Below are 19,849 nucleotides of genomic sequence, written 5' to 3'. Positions count from 1 at the left end.
TATGGGGTTTGTCACATTGTGAACGATGCACAGGACGCTGTTGCTTTAAACTCTCTTTTTTCTGGGTTGTTAGCCGTGAGCTGCCAGACGTGACTGCAGGCTCCCGCAGGCCGGGGAGGGCAGCCGCGTTCTTTTGTCTCGCTCCTGGCGCCTGGCACTGCATCATGCCCTCCTCTAGGTCTTACAGTCTGTGTTTGGTCTGGAAAACGAGCAGTCTGGTGCGGGGCTCCCTCCTTGTAGCCTGCAGCTGCACGGTGGCCAGCAGGCTGTCTGCTCGTGTGTGCATGCTGCCTCCTTGGGCTCCCTCCGCAGACACCCCCTCCAGACCAGCTCCTCCAGAACGGCCCCTCAGGGGCCTCTTAGGCTGATGGGATTTGTCAGAGAGGGTCCCAGGCTGTGTCCAGAGAGGGGGCGCTGACCACTTTGGGTAAAGACAGGCCCTCAGGACATGGGATCCTTGGAAACAAGCCAGACACCCGACTGGGTGATGCTGAGGCCTCGACCACCCTGACAGAGGGGCTGGCCAGGTTTCCGCATTGCTCCCCATGATAGCGCCCTGCTGTCTGTTCTGGTGTCAGGTGGCTGCAAGCCCCTGGGACGACGTGAAGAGACCCCGCTGGCCCAAAGAGTCTGGCCCTCACTGGCAGGCAGCACCCAGGCAAGGGGGCGGTTGGGGAGCCAGCCCTGTTGTTGAGGAGCTGCTGGGACAGCACAGGGGCCCGTCCGATCACCCTGACGCTCTGGGTGGCAGCGGCAGGCAACCTGACCCCTCTCCCCTGGCAGCCACGAAATCTTCCAGAAGCCATCACTCAGTGTTGGCGCAGCCTCCCTAATGTCCTGCTGCCGTCCTTTGTCCCTTCCTCATGCCTCCCCCAAAGAACACCGGCTGTGCTCTTCCCCTGCCCCTGTTGACTTTGGAGATGGAAACGGTGGAGCTTTCTGGAAAATGGGCCTCCTGTCCTAGCTGCTCCCGGAGTTGCCCATCTGTTCAGCAAACGCCTGCTACACCCAGATTCCCCGAGGATGAGGACAGAAGGAGACTTGTCAGAAAGGGGGGCCAGAGCCCCAGGCACAGGCTGGCCCAGCCCCGAGGTAGGCCGTGTTGTCATGGTGGCCTTTCTGTTGGAAACCCGGACTCTGTCTTCATGGGCAAGGCTGAAGCCCACGATCAGGGTCGCGCTTCCCACTGTAGAAATGCCAGGTACTGTCTAGCAAAGAGTGATTTCTCGTAGTTGTTAAGATCTAAAATAAAAACCAAATTAAATGTTTTCCCACCATATTTTTTAAAACACAAATTTAGAATACAAATATTAATTTCCAAAATATAAGTTCACAAGTATTTTTCCCTGTTGTTTTCTTTTCCTGTTGCCGTGGTAACAAATCTCCGCAGTCGCTCCAGCAGCACGATCCCTCAGTTTTGCTCTGACCCCGAAACTGCTCTAAAAGAGCCCAGGTTAAACCCCCAGGCCCAGTCCCTCATGTTTGGAGGTCAGAAGTCCCACACGGGTCTCGCTGGGCTAAACCCAGGCGTGGGCTGGCCTGGCTCCCCTGCAGGCTCCGGGGCGGGCTCTGCCACCCTTTCCCGCCTCCAGAGGCACTGGCTCCAGCCCGTGGCCCTATCTGTGGTCACGTGGCCTCCCTCTACGTAGCTCCTGTGGAGACCCCGTGGTGACCCTGGGGCTCCCATCTCAGGGTCCTGCACTTAGTCCCGTCTGCGGAGCCCTTGCCACACAGAAGGGAACATAGTCACAGGTTCTGCAGAGCAGGATGTGGCCATCTTGGGGGGCCACTGTTGAGCCTCCCACCCCACATGGAAGCAAGCACCACGAGTGGTCCACAGGGGTGCTTTCACCACAGTGCTGGTGTCACCCGCCCAGAAAGCCTAGTCTCTGCTCCTAGTGTCCCCCTGGATTTTGCAGTTAGCCACACCCAGCGTGTTCTTCCTCTCTGTGCCTTTTCTGTAAGAAAAGAAAAGTCTTGGATGATCTGAGTGTCACCTAGAAAAGCTAGAACTGGAATCCTTTGGGGCCATGGGCATTCTTTCTGGAGCTTGGCCTGCTTCCCACCTCTTTCCTGCCCCCGGGGCTCTGCTGCCCCTGGATCTGGCCTGGTTTGCTTTCTGGGCGCTTGCAGGAGGCTCAAGTGGCCAGGGCTAGGAGAGGATGAGCCAGGAGCCAGAGGCCTGTGGGGGCCACCTCATCGTTGCTTCGTGACCAGTGTGGACTCATTAAGTCACTCCTTGGCAGGGGGACCGGGGCTCTCTGTCCTGGGGGAGGGTGGGAAGCCGTGGCGTTGGCGGGAGAGCTGGCCTCATGCTTCCCCTGCGCCCTCCTCAGAGGGAGGATAGGAGAGGTTCTAGGGCAAGTGAGTCACTGCCCTCCTCCGTGTCCCTTCCAAACTTTTTGGGGGGCATGCGTCACAGACTCCATTATTGAGATGGATGGAATGAGTTTGCGATGAATATGGAAAATGAATAGTCGAGCTCCAAATGGGCTCGCTGGGAGAGTCGAGCCCACGGAGAGAGCATTAATGTGTTGGTGCGTTATTGGTGCTAATCACTTAAAATGTGCGCCTTTATTAGAGCTTTAATGAGAGCCACTTAAACTGTGCATTAGAAAGAGGGACTGCAGAGAGGCCGCGGGCCGGGCGGCAGGGGCCATAACTCTAATTGAAACGCTTTTAGCACCGAGGAAAGTTGCTGGATTCAGTAATCCCTGGCACTTTCTAGAACCTGACAGTCGCAGTCGTGTCCTTGCCGGCGGGCATCCCAGCCCCCACCCCCTGACACTGTGGCTCAGAAGCCCCCACCGCCGCCCACAGCAGGTGTGTGGGTGGGGCCGTGTGCTCGCACACAGCACACGCACACACATGCAAGTGTGCTCTCTATAACTGTCCACCCATGGGGGGTGTGCACTGGCCTGAAGGCTGAGGGCCCACGGTCTGGGTCGGCTCCTGGGAGGGTCCCCGGGCCGGCTGTGCCTGGGGGTCAGTCCTGGAGGGAGCTGGATCCTGGGAGAACCGGCCGCTGCTGTGGCACTTCCCAGACCTTGCCGAGTCTGCGAGGCAGCCCTTCTTGGCCGCCTCTCGGTGACGGTTCGGGTGAGGAGCCCAGCGCCTTTGCGTGGAATCCCAGGGCTTTTCTTTAATCTCAAGACCTACACGTCTTTGGTGTGAGCTTCAGCCAACGAGTGGTTGTGAAGTGTTAGTGAGACACAGTTTCTGGGCAAGTAGAGCTGACGGGCTGACTTCCGTACATTTACGGACATCGTTTTAAGTGAGTTATGTGGTGTATACGGTGCGACAGAAAGCATACCCAGACGTGCACTCAAACCACCTTGTGCGTAGCAGACGGTCAGGCCTGGGTCAGGCTGCTCTGCCCCTTTCCTGCCACACCGCGGGCCTCGGAGGGTCAGCCAAAAGCCGGGGCCTCCGCTTCCTCGCCTGCCGTGTGAAGCAAAGAGCCCAGGCAGAGCCTGTGCCCAGAGGGGGCCTCTCTTCCTCTTCGTTGCGGACTCGGTTGTGTGGGGGGCACTGCTCACGGCTTCCCAGGTTGAGAGCATCCGTTCCGGTGTCCCATCTCCCCTGCTGCACCGTTACCTTGGCTGAGTGATTGGCTGCATGCAATGCAGTGTGTTTTATGTGGGGGGGGCTCAGAGGGGCGGTCTGTGCAGCTGTGCCCTGGCCCGCACCCTATCTGTGGCTTCAGGGCAGCACATTGTTGCACAGATGGCCCTGGCCCATCCTGGGCTCACTAGCCAGAGGTCTGAGGGCTGCCATGACTGCCACCAGCAGAGTACATGGCTTTGCGGCAGGGTCCTGCGTGTTTTGGGCCCTTGGAGCCACAGGCTTCATACTGCATGCCTGATGGGAGGTGAATGCTGCCCAAAAGAGGCCTGCTCAGCTCCGGCCCATCAGACTGATGCCCATCTTTTCTGCTCCAGGGTTCTTCCCCGGGAGCTCCCAGGGCTGTGACGCCTTCCTGCGGCACAAGATGACCCTCATCTCGCCCATCATCCTCAAGAAGTATGGGATCCCGTTCAGCCGGGTATGTAGAGGCTGCTGGGGCCCCAGGCAAGGGGACCACCAATGTCCCAGGAAATTGGCTTCTTTTTTTTTTTTTTAAGATTTTTTAATTTATTTATTCAACAGAGATAGAGACAGCCAACGAGAGAGGGAACACAAGCAGGGGGAGTGGGAGAGGAAGAAGCAGGCTCATAGCGGAAGAGCCTGATGTGGGGCTCGATCCCATAACGCCGGGATAACCCCCTGAGCCAAAGGCAGACGCTTAACCGCTGTGCCGCCCAGGCGCCCCAGGAAACTGGCTTCTTAAGCCCGCAGAAGGTTCTAGAACACTGGCAAGCCAGGGGAGGGCAGGTTGGCTGGACAGTCAGCCTCCAGCTCTGCTGTGGTGGGGGGTGAAGACGGAAGAGGGGAGAGTCAGGTGGGGTTTTGCCTTCCGTAACTCTCATCCTCTCCCACGCTCACTCCCCAGCCCCGTGTGGTGGCTGGCTGCCCCCCTGCAGGGTCCTACAGGGCCGGGATTGCAGTGGAGGGGCAGCTCCCAGGAAGCCACAGGACAACTTGGGCAGTTCCCCCCCCCCCACTTTGCCCTGAGCTCTGGCTGCACCCCATGGCCCACTGCAGACGTCCTTTGCGAGAATGAATACCTGTTTAGAAATGAAATATCTGGCTCTCCCACAGCGTGAAGACTGTGAACTCATTCAATTTACTGCTCCAGGGAGTGATCTGCTTGTCCCCGGGAGAGGCTGTGATGAACGAGGCCTGAAGCTGGGGAATCGGGGTGGGGGTGTGTGGGGGGGTGGAAGACCAGCACTCGGGCCTGGGCCTTCGTCAGGGGCTCTGCTCCGGGGTGGGGCTCAGCAGGTATCCCCTGCAGGCAATCCCTTCCCTGCAGGCAAGCCTCCTGGATGGGAAGGTCTAGCCTGTGTCCCCAGGGTGGTCTTGACGAGAGAGATGTGCCCAGAACCTTCTGGAGAGGCTCGAGCAGATTCTGGGCTGGGTAGCGGGGGCAGGCCGGGAGAGGAGGCCCTTCCGGGGACTCTGGTTCCTGAAGATCCCCTGTAAAAGCATTTGTCGGGCACGGGAGCAAGTTCTGCAATCAGACCCTCACGCCTCACTCTTGCCGGGAGTGTCGGTGAGTTGGAAAGTGCTTCTGACATTTCAGTCACATCGCCCACAGCATTAGTGCTCAGATCGGAGATTCACTCTCGCTGTCGGGCTCATCCATCAGATAGCGGCACGTTCTGCTCTGAGAAATGCAGGTTTCCGTGTTCCCTCTCCTCCCTTCATCTTCTGATTTGAACACCGCCGGCTACCAGGAACCTCACAGACAGACACGGCATTGCTCCCAGAAGTGAGAAGTACTTGCTTTCCTGTGGTTTGTGGAGAACATTCTCCCAGGTGGTGCTTCCTAGAGAGAGAGAGAGGCCGGGCAGAGGAGTCAGCTGGCGGGCACCCTCCTCTCTCCTACGTGCTGTCCCCATGGCACTGTGCTTGGTGCATGGAATGCCTGGACATCACCCGAAGGCGGTGGCCTCCTGGCCCGGGGCAGTTGGCTCTCGGAGGCCGTGTTTCCCTCCCACCAGCCCAGCCCCCGGCTGTCCATGGGCCTGCGGGGCAAAGGCCAAGGCTGGGCCAGGAGGGAGCAGCGTCAGGCTCCAGATGAATGCCCCGTCAGGGTCCGCGTGGGTCCCCTCATCTGAATTCCTGGCAGCCCCCGGGGGGAGTGACTCCCGCGCTCCGCTTATAAATCTTTGTAATGGTATTTACTTCTAGAAGAAAAAGCAGATCAATAGCAGAGCTTTTTAATAATTAAAAGTGTGTATTTCTGTAATCTGCCATGGACTTCCTCATTTATCCTGCGAGAGTGCAGGCAAGCAGCTGAACTCAGGCTTCCTCCATGACTGGCGTGCGGGGCCGGCGTTCCCTTCGCTGCTTATTACTTTGCCTCGTGGCCTATCCATCATCCCAAGTGCCTTCTAATTTATTGTTGGGATAATGTTGACGGCGGTGACATGGAGGACAGACACCGCGGGCTCGAGGCGAAGCCAGCAGGATGTCGGTTTTGTGACAGGAACATCATCTTCTTGCCGGCTTTACTGAGCGCAGCGGTTCTAGGCCTTGGTTTATGGAGGGGTCGTCAGGGAAGGCAAGGCCCTGCAGTCTGCCTGAGCGGGGGACAGAGGCATCTCCCCTCGCACCCCGGCAGAGCCAGCCCCGCGGGGACCCCGCAGCGCACTCTCGAGGCTCCCTGCTCATGCCGGGCCTGCGCCCTGGTGGGTGGAGGGAGGGAGGGGAGCAGGCCAGCCGGCTTGGCCGGAGAACTAGGTGATGCTGTCCAAGGTCAGCTCAAAAGGGATAAGAAAATCGGTAATTACATTTTCAAAGAAAAAAAAATTCCTAAATTTTAATTGTGTTTTGCTACCCATTTCACACAGCCTCATGGCAGGAGCCAGCCCAGAGAATCCTTGCTGTGGCCGGGGGGTTGCTGGGGCCTCAGGGACACTGAGTGTTCTCTCCCCGCCCCCTCCCCTGCCGTGTGGGGGTCATCCCCCACATGCCTGTCACTTGGACAGGAATTTAAAAATATCACTTAATGCACACTGACTTCCCTTGATTGGTGCAATTCATTACTTGAAAAGAAAAATATCTTCGTGTTCTTGAGGACTGGCTTTTCTCCAGGCTGTGTCAGTTTTGATTGATTTTTGACTCCGTGGTTGGCTTTTGGAAGTCTCCCGCCCCCCATCTCCTGCCCCCCACCCCCTCTGGGTCTGACTTCTTGTTGGTTACTTAAATGAATCCAGCAATTTCTGCTCATCTCTCAGGAGGAATAAATAAAGATTAGCAAGCCTGAGAACGCCTACAAAGCTACAATAGAAAGATGAACAACCTGATAAATGGGGGCAACAGGAGACACTTTGCAAAAGGAGGTGTAAGCACCTGTAGGCCTCAGAGAAAGGGGATCAAAACCACGAGGAGGTACCGCAGCCAACCCGCAGGGACACCCCCGCACGCCGGCGAGGAGGGGAGCGATGGGGACTCCCCACCACCACCAGCACAGATGCTGAATCGGGGGCCGCTGCAGGAGACCACCGGGCAGGTTCTCGGGAACCCCTATGTGCTGCTGCCAGGAGACCCCACAGGAATGCAGCCACACATCTGTGAGAAGACTGGCCCCCACCGCATTCTTGCAGCTCTGCTCACCAGAGCCCCACTCCAGAAACAGCCCGCGGTCTGTGGGCAGGAGGACAGGGAAGCACCCAGCAACACATACACACGATGGAGGCCCTTTAGGAGCGAGAAGGGCAGAGGACTTGGAAGTCGCACCGAGGGACAGAGGCAGACACAGGAGCGCAGTCCGTGTAAAGCCGTTTCATGAAACCCGAGAAAGAAAAGTACTCCTCAGTGACGGGCACATTTCACGGTGGGGGGATTGCTGGGTGGGGGCTGCCCACGTGGTCCGTTTCTGTTCAGGCGCTGGTTACGCCCAACTCCAGACAACCTGTAATCTGTGGCTTCTACCAAATTTCAGTCAAGGACTTCAGAATCACTCCCTCACCACCAGCCTCGGTTTCCACGTCCATGGATCGGGCCTCTGGCCCCACCTCTCATGTTCTGGGACAGTGGCTGCTGTTAATTGTCATCCTTCTTTTGGATCCTGCATCTTCTGGAGTGCTTGGGTGATGGGGTCAGTGCTCCCCGGGGGGAGAGGGTTCAGAGGGGAGGCTGCTCCCCCCCCCTTTTCCTCCAGGCCTCATGAGGTAGAGGTTCCAGAAGCCTCTGTCTGCGTTCCATGTGGGCCTTCTCCCCCATCACTCACACCCAGCTCCTTGATTTGGGGGAGGGGGGAGGTCTCTGTTTTTGGAAGCTGAATCAGGCCATTTGAATGGGTCTGGAACCATCAGCTCATTTGACAGAGTTCCGACCTTGACACATGTCCTTGTAACGTGCTGTTTCTCCTGCCTCTGTGACCTCACTTGGAAGGAGCCGCCTCCTGGGATATAAGGGACAGACCCGTGCTTATGACAACCAGAGGGCTTAGGTCATTTTCCAGGAATGTTTTGTCCATGCAGCTGGACCTCTTTTCCTCATGAGGGCAAGACCCTGTACTTAGAGCACGCCCCGTCCTCTGCTAGGGGGCTCTGTGGCTGCTGCCCGTGCCGTCCACACCCTCTCACCAGCCCCTGCGCTGTATCGGAATATCCTACAGTGGACCTCAGGCGGTCACGGCCACCTGCCTCCAGGCCAAGAGATCCCCTCCCTCCAGAGACTGCCTAGAGGCATAACATTCAACAGCCCGTTGTCTGGAGTGTCTGTCACCTTGGGGCCCCGCCTGGGGCTGGTGGCAGCTCTTGTCCAGGCCATGGCCACACCTACTGTATAAACCCCATGGGAGATTGGCTGGAGCCCTTGGACTTCGGCGGAGCTACCTTCCACTGGGCAGAACTCCATGGGCTCCTGAAGTCAGGGCTCCTTGGCACTTGTCGGGAAGTCCTTGTGCCCCCGTGCCCCTGCTGTGCTTTTTGGTGGCTCCTGGTGCCCTTGGCCACCAGCCTCTGCCTGCCCCAGGCCGGCCGTGCTACCGGGTAGGGGAGCCACGCGGTAACTGCCATTCCTGACTCTGGGCCTCGCCCGTTGCCTGTTGGCTGCTGCTCACCTGTCGGCCTTTTCCTCCTCAGATCACACAGGAGGCCGGGGAGTTCATGATTACGTTTCCCTACGGCTACCATGCCGGATTCAATCACGGGTTCAACTGTGCGGAATCCACCAATTTTGCTACTCTGCGGTGGATTGATTATGGCAAGGTGGCCACTCAGGTAAGTGCCGGCAGAACCTGTGAAAGGGTCTAAACGGGTCAGCCCCTCTCAGCCCGCTTGCTCCGACCAGGGCCTATGTGGCCTCCGCTTAGACTCGGCGGGGCCTGCTCTCTCCACCAGGGTCTGATTCTGGCATCCTCAGTGAACTCATCCCCAGGACGTTCCTCACCTGGAATGAGCAGGGAGGAGGCATGGGGCCTGCGGCCTGCATCCGGGGGCTTTCCTTCCCCGGCAGACCTGCTCTCTGGGGCCTGGTGTCTGGGCTGTCCGTGGAGATCATTGAAGGGCAGGGGACTCCTCTGATTCTTTTCCTGGGAATTTGCTGTTCCTGGTCTCAGAGGGCCTCGCTTCGAGACAGCGAGGAGGTGCTGTTGGTGCAAACAGGCTTGTACCAAGGGCCTTCCTCCGGGGATTGCCACTGTGGCCCTGGGCCCCCGTCCCGGCCTCTGCAGAAGACGGCGTGCTCTTCCCGTCAGGCTGGGCTCAGGCTTTGGCCCTGGGTTTCAGCCCGTCTGGCCTCTCTCCACTGCAGACAGGCCCAGTTACTCACGGGTGTCTCTCTAGCGCTGGGACATGTGGAACAGGAGAGCCCCTCCAGCAGGGCCAGTATGGTGTGAAAACGGGGTGCTTCCCACCAGCCTCCCAAGTTGGAGGCTGGGGTTCCTCTGAGGAATCCCTTGGGCAGTTCTGAGTCAGCACCCAGGACTGGGGCAGTCGGAGGGTTTCTCACCAGACCCAGTAGTGGTGACCCCATGGGGATGAGCACGGGGGTCACTGGCCATGTATGGGTGTCATGGCCTTGAGCTGCGAGTGTCACACACGCCATGTCTGAGGCTTGGTGTATAACAAGGGACATGAAATATCGTGCAGATAATTGGTTCATGCTGGTTATGTAGGTCATGTTTTTGGATAGGTTGTGTTAAACCAAAGATATCGTCAAAGTGAGTGTCGCCTGTTTCTTTTCACGTTTTGAATGTGGAGACCAGACTGAAGATTACGTAGGTGGCTTGTGTCCTGCTTCTGGTGGGCAGCTCGGGTCGAGATGGGTGGGCTCACCTTTATGTTTCTAACTACCTGCTTCTCTAGCTTCACTGTTTCAGTGCAGTTCAGAAGGAACTGGGCTTTGCAGGAAAGAGACTGGAGAGGCACTGGGGGTTAGCAGTGTCGGGATTTTTGTCACGGAGGGCTGTCTTTGGCAGACACCAGGCTTTGCTGAAAGAGAAGAGGTGGGAGCGTCAGGATTTTTTCTTTTGAGCTAAAGGAACACTGGAATGTCCTGGAGCGAGTGGTTTTGCTCCCATGACTGTGGGGGCGTGGTGGACAGTGAGACAGCGTGCGGAGAATTCCATGGGGCCTGTGTGCACCGAGAGCCCCGGCCGCGGTGGGAGCTGCGATTGAGTCGTAAGCTCTGGACAAGATCGCAGGCTTGTCCTGGAGGTGCCGTCAGTGCCAGAACTGCAGTGGGGCCGGCAGGGACTGCCCAGATATTAAAAGCAATTTTGGGTTCAGCCATGCGTTCACAAACAAGTGACATCTGGGAAGTGCTGCCTTGGATTGGGCCCCCACGCTTGCATTGCCAGGCGGCGCAGCGTGAAATTACTGAGTGAGTGGCGCGCAGTGCTCCGCGCAAGCCGGGGTTCAGGCGGGTGGCTGGGCCCCGTGCTGGGCTCCCGTGCAGAGCCACCCCAGCTGCCCTTACCCCAGGGCAGTGAGGCGAGGGGTTCAGCCGGGAGTGACCATTGGCCGTGGGGCGTCTGTCCGTGCAGCCCTGCATGGGAGCCCGCAGGCTTTTCGGCGGTGGAACAGGCCGGCAGTTTCTGCCTCTTACAAGCTCTGCTGCCCCGTTAACTAGTCCAGGCCGGAGACACGGCTAAGGCGCCTGGCCTCGCAGATGACGGCTCAGGCGCATCAGAGGCAGGACCTGGGAGGGGCAGGGGGTTGGTTGAGGTCGGGTGCTTCTCAGGGACCTGCTGAGTCCTTGGCCGAGTTTTAGGGAATGGAGAGTGGGATTGGGGGAGGATGCTTTTCTGAAGCAAGGGCTTCTCTCTGCTGGCCCAAGTTGCCTGCCCCTGTCTGTGCTTGGGACACTTCCTTTTGATACCTTACTCGGAACCCAGGGAGAGCATTTCTGCTTTCCAGATTTTTTTTTTTTAATATTTTATGTATTTGAGAGATCATGAGCAGGGGGGAGGGATAAAGGGAGAAGCAGGCTCCCACTGAGCAGGGAGTCCGATGTGGGACTCGATCCCAGGGCCCTGGGATCATGACCTGAGCTGAAGGCAGTCGCTTCACAGACTGAGCCACTCAGGCGCCCCAGCCACTTCCCAGATTTTAGAGACTTTCCAACTTGGTTCTTCACCTTCTTCAGGCTCTCAGGAAGTCCCTCTGCCCCCCCTTGTCCCTTTTCTTGTCCCCCCTTTGTCATGCTACCTCTATGCTGGCACATTAGATGCCAAATTCTTGCACTTGGCTGGCCTCTCTGAATTTCAGGTATTCGTGTTCTTTCTTCTAGAGCAGGGGTCAGCAAACGGGGGCCCACAGGCCAAATTTGGCAGGTTATCTTTGTGTCTGCAGCCTGAGAATGATTTTTACATTTTGAAAGAGTTGTGCAAAAAATCTCAAGAAGAATATGCAATACGCCACTTAGGTGAAACTCAGAGTTCAAGTTCATAAATAAAGTTTTATTGGCACACAGCCATACCCATTTGGTGACAGGTGGTCTCTGGCTGCTTTTGCCTGCAACAGCGGAGTTGGGTAGTTGCCCCAGAGACCACCTGGCCTGCAGAACCGAAGATAATTGCCTTTTGGCCATGGCAGAAGAAGTGTACTGCCCCGGATCTGGAGGAGTGATGGCATGGGCAAGCTCTGGCCTTTCCTGCCAGCCCTGGCTCGGGCCAGTCAGGGCCAACCAGTTGCCTCTTGCACCCTTTCCCAACCCCCAGGGTCTCTGGCATCAGAGGGGCTGCTCTCTCAAGCACGTGGGCCCCCAGTCCTGACCTCTACACCCAGCACCATGGCTGCTGCCTCTGGAGCTGCTGGATGGGCCTGTGAGGGGTGCTGGTAGCCGTGGCTGCCTGGCAGGCCAGGCCGAATGCCAGCATGCCACTTCCGTTCACCTGCAGACGTCCCACAGTGGAGCTCGAGGCCCAGCCCTCAGGCGCTGGTCTGCCCCCGTGGGCCAGAGGAAGCAGCCAGGCTTAGAGCCTCTTGCCAGCGCCCTCAGAGGGAGCTCCTCCGGGTCTTGCACCCGAGGTCTGCTCTCTGGCCTGGCCTTCCCTTGGCAGTATTCACACTGCAGCAGCTCCCCCGCCCCCCGGCCCCCGCAGTCAGCAGAAGGCTGAGCTGCCCTGGGTTCGCTGTCGAGTTGACATGGTGTTTTGGTGTTTGCTGTCTTCCATGGCTCTCCTTTCTGAGCCGCTTCGCTGGCATTAACCTTCGTGACCCATCGATGTGCAAGAGGAGAACCACACGGTTGTCTGGACCCTCCCAGGCCTGCCCTGTGATGAGATGGGCAGGAAAACGCTGCCTGTGTCTTTGTGCCAGACTCTTGCCATAGTTTCTGAATCCCACAGCCCTGTCACCGAGGCACAGCCACAGATGAAAACCCTTGATTCCTGGGCTTCTGGTCTCCTGGGCACAGCGCTGGGCCTCCATCTGGAGTAGAGATGGATGGAGGGAAATTGCCCCCAAGGTTTTATGTAATTAGGGAGAAGCCAACTAGGGGGCCAGGGTGAGCAGAGACCACTGAGTGCCCAAGGGTCAGGGCTGGGACTCCCAGAGGAGGAAGCAGTGATTACAGGGACATGGTGGGGGGTGGGGAACCCTGCCAGCTTTACCCCCCAGCAGGGGGAACAGAGGGGCCTGGCACTTTGAGTGACAAGTGTGTAACCCCACTGCATGGATGTGCGGGGTGGGGGTCGGGTACCCAAACGTTGCTGGATGTTAGCTCCATGTGGTAGAATTTGGGTCTCTTAAAAACATACACTCTCAATATGTTTCTTTTTTTACAATTTTTATTTAAAAACAAGTATAGCTCTTCAGGGGAGGGAGGAGTGGTCTTGCCCTTCCTGGGGGCTTCCTCCATAAATGGTCTGCAGCCCCCAGGGGTGTTTTGGCCACTGTTGCCCGTGGTAGATGTAGTCTAGTTGGTTTGTTTTATAAATGGGAATGAAAAACCAAACCAGCCAACAGGCCCAAACCAGGTCGCTCCAGCCCAATTTCTGTCCCCGCCCCCTGCATCGGGAACAAGGGGACCATAGAAAGTCACATGCAGACTCAGCCGCCTGAGAGCTGCTGAGCACCTTCTGTGTGCATAGGGGTGATCCGGGAGTGAGCTGGGCCTGCAGGGAGAGGGTGAGTGGTGGAGCAGTGGACAGGGGTCCGGGGACCCTAGGACGCTACAGGGCCTGCGCGCAGAGCAAGTGTGGGGCCTGCCCAGCCCCAGATCACGTGCAGCTGCTCTTTTGTTTTGAGCCCCGGCTTTCCTCAGCTGGACCCCTCCTCGGAGGGAGCACTCTCTCCCTTCCTCTGTGTCTCTCCCTGCCTCTCTCCCTCCCGCTTTACTGATCGCACCACCCCACTTCCCGGTGACTCTGAACCTTGTGCTTGTGAGGGCCAGAGAGGTAAAGTGACTTTGCCAAGGTCATTGCAGCAAGTACCCAGAACGTCCACGCCCTGACAGTCGCCCTCATCCCACTCAGAGGCGGGTGCCCGTTGAGAGTTGTGGAGGATACCCTTCCACTCGAGGGTGTCTTCAGGCTGACAGCCGCCTCCTGGCGGGGGTCCAGTGCTCAACTGGGGTGGTGGAGTCACTTCCTGAGGCCTGTGTTCCATTTCCAAGAACAGAATTCCCTGCGCACGTGCTCAGATGGGCAGGCTTTGTAGTGGGATTACTATCGGGGGAGATCAGAGGGATGCGCCAGCTTCGCTCGGAGAAAATCAATGTGCGCACACCACCCCTTTTAGGTCTGAACTTGAATTAGTCCTACAAGGCTGCATGCCATGTTGGATTCGCTCAGCGCAGCCCCGGCTGCTCCCGTGGTGGGTGGCACTGGGCGAAGCCCGACAAGGGGCTCTTTCCTCCATCGACGTTGTGCCTGTATTCCCAGGCCACTCCACAAGTAAAGCACGGAAGTTGACTATGGGTTAAACAGAGCGAGAGAGATTTAAAACCCCGTTTGATCGGCCGGGAGCCTGGGTGCACTTAACTGATTTTCCGCCAGCTGTCTGGGCCGCCGCCCGCCGAGAGCTCAGCTTGCCCAGGAGCTGTCAGCTCCCCCCAGAGGCGTGCAGCAGGGAGGGGGGCTTCTGCTGAGTGTGGAAGAGGGGAGAGGGCCCCCGAGTCCCCAGATGCACTGCACACAGGGTGTGGGGCCTCTCCTGAAGCCCCATCCTGAGGCCATTGGTCTTTGTTACTATAAAACGTGGAACACGTTGTTTCGATTGTGTACCTTCTATTTAGGTAAGGATGACGCCTGCTCCAACGATTAACCGGGAGCCCAAGTGGAGGTGGTAGGAGGCAGGGTCGGGGTGAGGATGGAGGTGTGAGGAGGTCCGGCCGTGCACCTGCCCTTGTGCGCCTCGCTGACCCTGTGATCTATGGTGCTGCACAGCCAGGTGCGTGGGGCTTGCTGCAAATCGCTGTGTGAAGTACGTTTTCCCCTCACTTCTTCCCCGGAGCTTCCTGTCACTCTGTCCTTTCCGGTGCAGGCAGGGTATCACAGCACGCAGTACCTCCGGAGGCCCCCCAGGCCTCTCGGCTTTGTTTTGGATTCCACTGCACGTGGTGGCCTCCTCTGTGGCCTTTGTAAGTGTCTCGGGAACACTCTCGGGAAGCGTCTGGCGCTGAGTGCCGGCGCCCGCTCTGTTCTATTACCATGCGGGTCGTTGCTGTCTGTGCCGAACGGGAGGTGGGAGGGCCCAGGCTGCAGGCAGGCAGAAGGACTGTCCGGGCTGTCCCGGTGGGCAGGGTCACACCTGTGGGCGCCAGAGAGGGCAGCAACACATGGATGAGACTTCCGTCATAGAGAAAGGGGAGGAGGGTGACGCTGGAGCCCGGGCCTCCTGGGGGCTGCGTCGTGCTGCGTCCAAGGCCAGCGACCTCGCCCGCCTGGCTGGCTCAGGGATCTGCGGGAGGCCGCCCACAGCCAAGGGCCGAGGGGAGCCCTGGGAGCCGTGCACCTAATTGTTTTGTTTATGAAGCGCTTCTGAGAGCTTCCAGTGGATTTCCTAATGAACTGGTTTGTTCCGTCTCTCGCTGCAGCGCTGGTAATTACCTCAGAAACAGGGGTCCGCGGCGTCTGTGAGCCATCACGAGCAGATGTGGGCTCCTCCACTGGGTTTCTGCCCCCGTCGGGGGGTGTTTAACGCTTTGTGGGCCCAAGTGCCTGGTAGCCCGAGTGTTCTGGAAGAGGCACGTTTGTTGCCAGCCGTGTCGGACGTCTGCTCTGGTGCTGCAGGTGGAGGGTGGCATGTGGCTTTGGACATGTCGCTCTGCAGGTGACGGGGTCGTTGCAGGCCTGGCCTCACCACGTGGAGCATGTGAGGCCCACTCGTTCGTTGGTGGCCGGACCCACCCTGGTTCCCGACAGAGGGCAGGAGCCGGCACCCCCGCGTGGGTGCGAACGGGCGAGGGTCCCCGTGCTCAGACGCTGCTTGGGTTGATGATTTCACTGACCGACGTTTGATAGTTCCCTCTAGGCTGGCACTGCGTCTGCTCGGTCCCAGTTTGCTCTTCTACGTGAGCGAATTCTAATGTCGATCTTTTAAAAAGAGGTGGCCTCCGATTAAAGCTCGGTGCTATTTAAATTGGGGGGAAGTGGCAAACAAGACCCCATGGGCTCCGAGGCAGCCTGGCCTCATTACTTTGGAGCCTCCTGCGGTCATTTTCAGGGAGGCCCGTGTGTCCCGAGGCAGCCCGGTGCAGGCCATGTGCTGTTGGAGCTCCCGTCGGGGGTGCCTGGTGTTCCGATGGCCGTGGGTCCTACTGTAACACGTCCACCTTCACTGGGACCAGCATCAGGCTCCTATGCCTCTCTGCCATGCGTGTCCCAGCACAGATCAGAGCATGAGCGGCTGGTCGGGAATGGGGCCTGGCGCAGGACTTCTCACCCTGGGGCCTCTCGGGGGTCTGAGCGCGCCCAACAGATGCAGAATGGGGTGTGTGCAGCGCTGTGACCCTTCACGCGATGCCCCCCGGGGCCCTCCCCCTGACTTCCAGCAGCATAGCGTGGTCTTGTCCTCAGCGGGGAGCTTGGGGGGGACCTGGGCCCCTGCTGGCTTTGTGCCCTTGCCATGGCAACCTGACGGTGGTTATCGCCTCTGCGAAATGGCCGTTCTGTGCTAGGGTGGTCGGTGACTTTGACATCGGGCGTCGTCGGTGGTGTCCGTCCCTGCAGGTGAGCCTTGATCACTCTGGTTGCTGGAAAGATGCCAGGGGGCAGGGGGAGCCTGCAAACAAGCTGAAACATTCTGGGGGTGGGGGAGGGGAGGGCCAGTAAGCGAGTGCCGAGTGGTTTTTTCTAAAAATCAGAGTCAGCATTTTAAAGAATGTGGACTGGCACCCATGGGGGATACAGAGAGCCGCACAAAAAGAACAGGAGCATGTCTCGTTCTCCAGAAACATGGCGGTGATTGCCATTAGCAGAGTCAGCTGGGGGACGTGAAGTTAGTAGTTCACTCCAGCCGTAATGATATTAATTTTAGGATATAGAGGATCCTTGAGTGTGTAGAAGACTAGAAACAACCAAAATGCCCACACATGTGATGAACCAACCAGACTTTGGAATACTATACAGCCACGAAAAAGGGCGAGGCGGCTCCTCCAGCTCTCAGGTGGGGCCTTCCCCGAAAATGCGTCCTGGGGAAGAGGCAAGGTGTAAACAGTGGCTGTGGGCTGTCATCTATCTAAAAAGAAAAGGCCGTCTGTGTTGTGTTGGTATGTGGAGAACATTCTGGAAGAAGACACAAGACTGGGGGAGCAGCGGGTGCTCTGGGTAGGCCCCTGCACTCCCTCTGCTCTTCCCAGGGCTGTACCCTGTGAGGTGTTGGCGGTCCCCAAAAGTCTCTTCTGAGCTCTGTCTGTGTGTGCCTTCGGTTCCCCCTGCATCAGGTGAGCAGCTGCTAGCGAGACGGGAGCTCTCATTCTCTGGTGGGGTCTACCCTGGACATGGTAGGTCCCAACTTCTGCAGATGGCAGGCATTTGGGGCCCAAGGGTCAGTCGGGGGAGGTCAAGCTCTATGGAAGATTTTTGTGTGTTTGCTTCGCCTGGAGCCCCCCGAGCCTGATGGTGCATATCCCCTGGAAGCAGCTTTGGGGGGGTCTTGTCTGAAGTCCAGCCTACAGAGACCAGCAGAGTGGGGCCCAGGCCTGGAGGCAGAGGAGGGCGCAGACCCCAGCTGGGCCAGGGCTCCTGCAGCCATGGCGGCCTCGAGGTCATGGAGGACAGGGAGGTGTGTGTGGCAGGGTCAGCTGGTGGGGCTCAGCGTATGGGAGGGCTCTCCTTTGCTGTACGATGTTAAAGGAAGGTCTGGCTTTCAATGGTTTTTTTTTTTTTTTTTTTATCTTACCTTACAGAAGTGCACTGTTTTATATGTTTTCAGTCATTTTGTGGGGGATTATGATGGCTGGTAGAGGGTAGTTCCTCAGAAGTTGAGAACAAAGCACCAGGCCTAGGAATCAGAGGCAGAGAAACACTTCTGTTGCCTTTCTCTCTCCTGCTAGATGAGTGGCACGGGGAGGGGCTGGAGAAAGAGGAGGCAGGGGTCTTGGTTTATGATCGGAAATGCGCTGATGCTGACTGATCTGCCAGCCCCAGGCTAGGAGCTTTGTTTGCGTGAGCTCATTTACCCCCCCCCCAACGGCATGAGGCTGGTCCCCTCCCTCTAGAAAGGTCTATCATAATGACCTCCTACATCCGTCCCATCCCTGTCCCTGTAGGCAAGGCATAGCGCCAGCCTCCCAAGGAAGATGAAGGGCGCATTTCTGAGCCTGTGGGTTGATGCTTTCTTTACATTTAGCAAAAATGCTTGCAGAGGAGACCCCAGATCCAGTGGGACAAACGCCAGTGCCGTCAGTGGCTGGATGTGTCCTGGGCAGTGATGGGGAGCAGAGGGGCTTGTGGGGCGCCCAGTCCCAGAGGAGCCACGGATCCCTGGCTGCCTGCCACCTGCTGACTCAGACCCGCGCCCGCCATCCCGTGCGGTTGGGGAGCATTCCGTGAGCGATGGCGAAGTGCTTTGCACAGTGAGGGCCATGGGAACGATAATAAATGAGATCCTCGGAGATGTATTGGGCATAAATATTGATTTCTATGAAAAGGTTGATTTTTTTTCTTTAAAGCCTAGAGAGGGAGAGGTGGAGTAGAGGTGCTGGCCCTCAGTTATCATCCTGCGGTGGGGTCCCCTGTGGGCATCAGGGTCATCTTGTGTTGGTGGTCTGGGAGTCCCCGCTGCCAGGTGACCTGAATGCCGGGAGCCCGGATGCTGGTCCGCCTCCGTGGGCCCTCTGAGCCTGCCCTCTGCCCCCCCGTGGCTCAGACAGCCTGAGCTGAACACCACTGGGCCCCGAGGGCCACCCACTCTGAGCCTGACGACGTGTCAATTTCTATTTTTTGGGAAAGAAGAAACCTATTTGTCTCTGCTTGGGGCCCCTGCTCTGATAACCAGAGGCAAACCTCCACCCTACCCTGTTTTCTCATTTTCCTTGGTCTTAGCGGCAGATCCTGGGAGACATATGCATGAACGTCGGGCTGTTTGATATGTCAGTCTTCCAACCTGGGGTGACAGCCTCCCTGCTCCCAGGTTGGCGCTTAGATTAGGCCCAGCGCCCCTACACTCCATGGTCGTAACTCTTGTCATTTGTCATCTGGAAGTGACAAGAGTGCTTCTCGTTGAGCCTCTGGCTGGCACTCTCAAGATCCCTGACCTTTCTCGCGGTTCTGTGACAGAAATGATCCCCTGGGGGTCACAGAGGCCTACGTGGATGTGACAGGAGGCTCCGTGTTGGGAGCGCCCTGTCGGGGGAACGGCGCGGGCGCCGGCTGGGCTTCTGCCCTGGCAGGCTCCTGCCCCTCCGTCTCTCCTCTCCCCACTCCCCTACCCTCTCCGCCGGTCCCCACCAGCGTTCTCGAGGCCCCTGGTGAGATGTCCGAGTGAATCAGTTCCTGGGTGGGTGAGGAGGCATCCTGCCGCTGGCCGCCCCCAGGTGCTGCTCTGGTCAAAAGCAGCAGTAACTGGAGGGGCAGACGAGGAGCGTGCAGAGCCGGTGCTTGCTCCCGAGGAGCAGGGGAGGGCTCCGTGTGTCTTTTTTCCCCCGGTGCCACCGAGAGCTGCTGCAGGGAGGGCCCGACGTGCGGCGACACCGCCTCAATTCAGCCTCGCCAGTTGAGAGCATAGAGTAGTCCACACGTGGGAGATGGGATCCTCTTGGAGCTCAGTGTATGAAACCATCTTGCTCTGGGTTTGTGTGGCTTTAAAGTCTCCGAATCTGATCTGGGTACCTTTCTTTTTACACACCTACAACCTCAGGAAGTCACGGGCCCTTCCCAGCTGTACACGCTCCGGGCCAGACTGCGCTGGGCTGCAGGAGGCTTCGCGCCGGCTCCCCTGTGATGGGCGTCGGTCAAGGAGGCCGCTCCTGGGACTCGGGCCCCCCAGGACATGTCCCTCAGCTGCGCACAGAACGTAATCCCTTGTCGGTGTAGCATCATGGGACTGATTCAGGAAGAAGAGGGTGCCGCCCACACGCCTACCCGCACGGGGGAGAGAAGGATACCCCCCCAAGGCTGTTTGCCTTTCCTCTTCTGCTCTAGGCGCAGGTGTGGTGCTTCTGAGCAAACCCAACACCCCAGGGCCCGATCCCTTCATTCCTTAGGTGTCATTTCAGAGACCTCTGTGCTTGTGTTCCTCTGTGTGTGAGTACCTGGGTTCAGAAAATCAAAACAGCAGGCGGTTCTGGGCAGAGCGTGTGAAGTCCGTGGCTGGGAGTTAGGAGCCGGCGTCTCTGCTAGGAG

At 58.1% G+C, this 19,849-nt stretch overlaps 1 protein-coding gene across 8 annotated transcripts in view; it reads left to right on the top strand.

Annotated features, from left to right (window-relative positions):
- KDM4B (lysine demethylase 4B) overlaps nt 1–19,849 on the top strand; it is a 135,793-nt gene that overhangs the window by 77,974 nt on the left and 37,970 nt on the right. For 7 of the 8 annotated variants that reach the window (XM_040629523.1, XM_040629522.1, XM_040629521.1 and 4 more), the window contains exons 8-9: nt 3,942–4,045; nt 8,700–8,837. In XM_040629523.1, the coding sequence (XP_040485457.1) occupies nt 3,942–4,045; nt 8,700–8,837 (242 nt within the window). Of the gene's footprint in view, nt 1–3,941; nt 4,046–4,701; nt 5,860–8,699; nt 8,838–19,849 lie in introns of those variants that run through there. The other variant, XM_040629527.1, reaches the window with a different exon arrangement.

Source organism: Ursus maritimus, unplaced genomic scaffold (assembly GCF_017311325.1).
Source record: "Ursus maritimus isolate PB19 unplaced genomic scaffold, ASM1731132v1 scaffold_14, whole genome shotgun sequence".
Classification (NCBI taxonomy): domain Eukaryota; kingdom Metazoa; phylum Chordata; class Mammalia; order Carnivora; family Ursidae; genus Ursus; species Ursus maritimus.
This window is presented reverse-complemented; position numbering and strand designations above follow the sequence as displayed.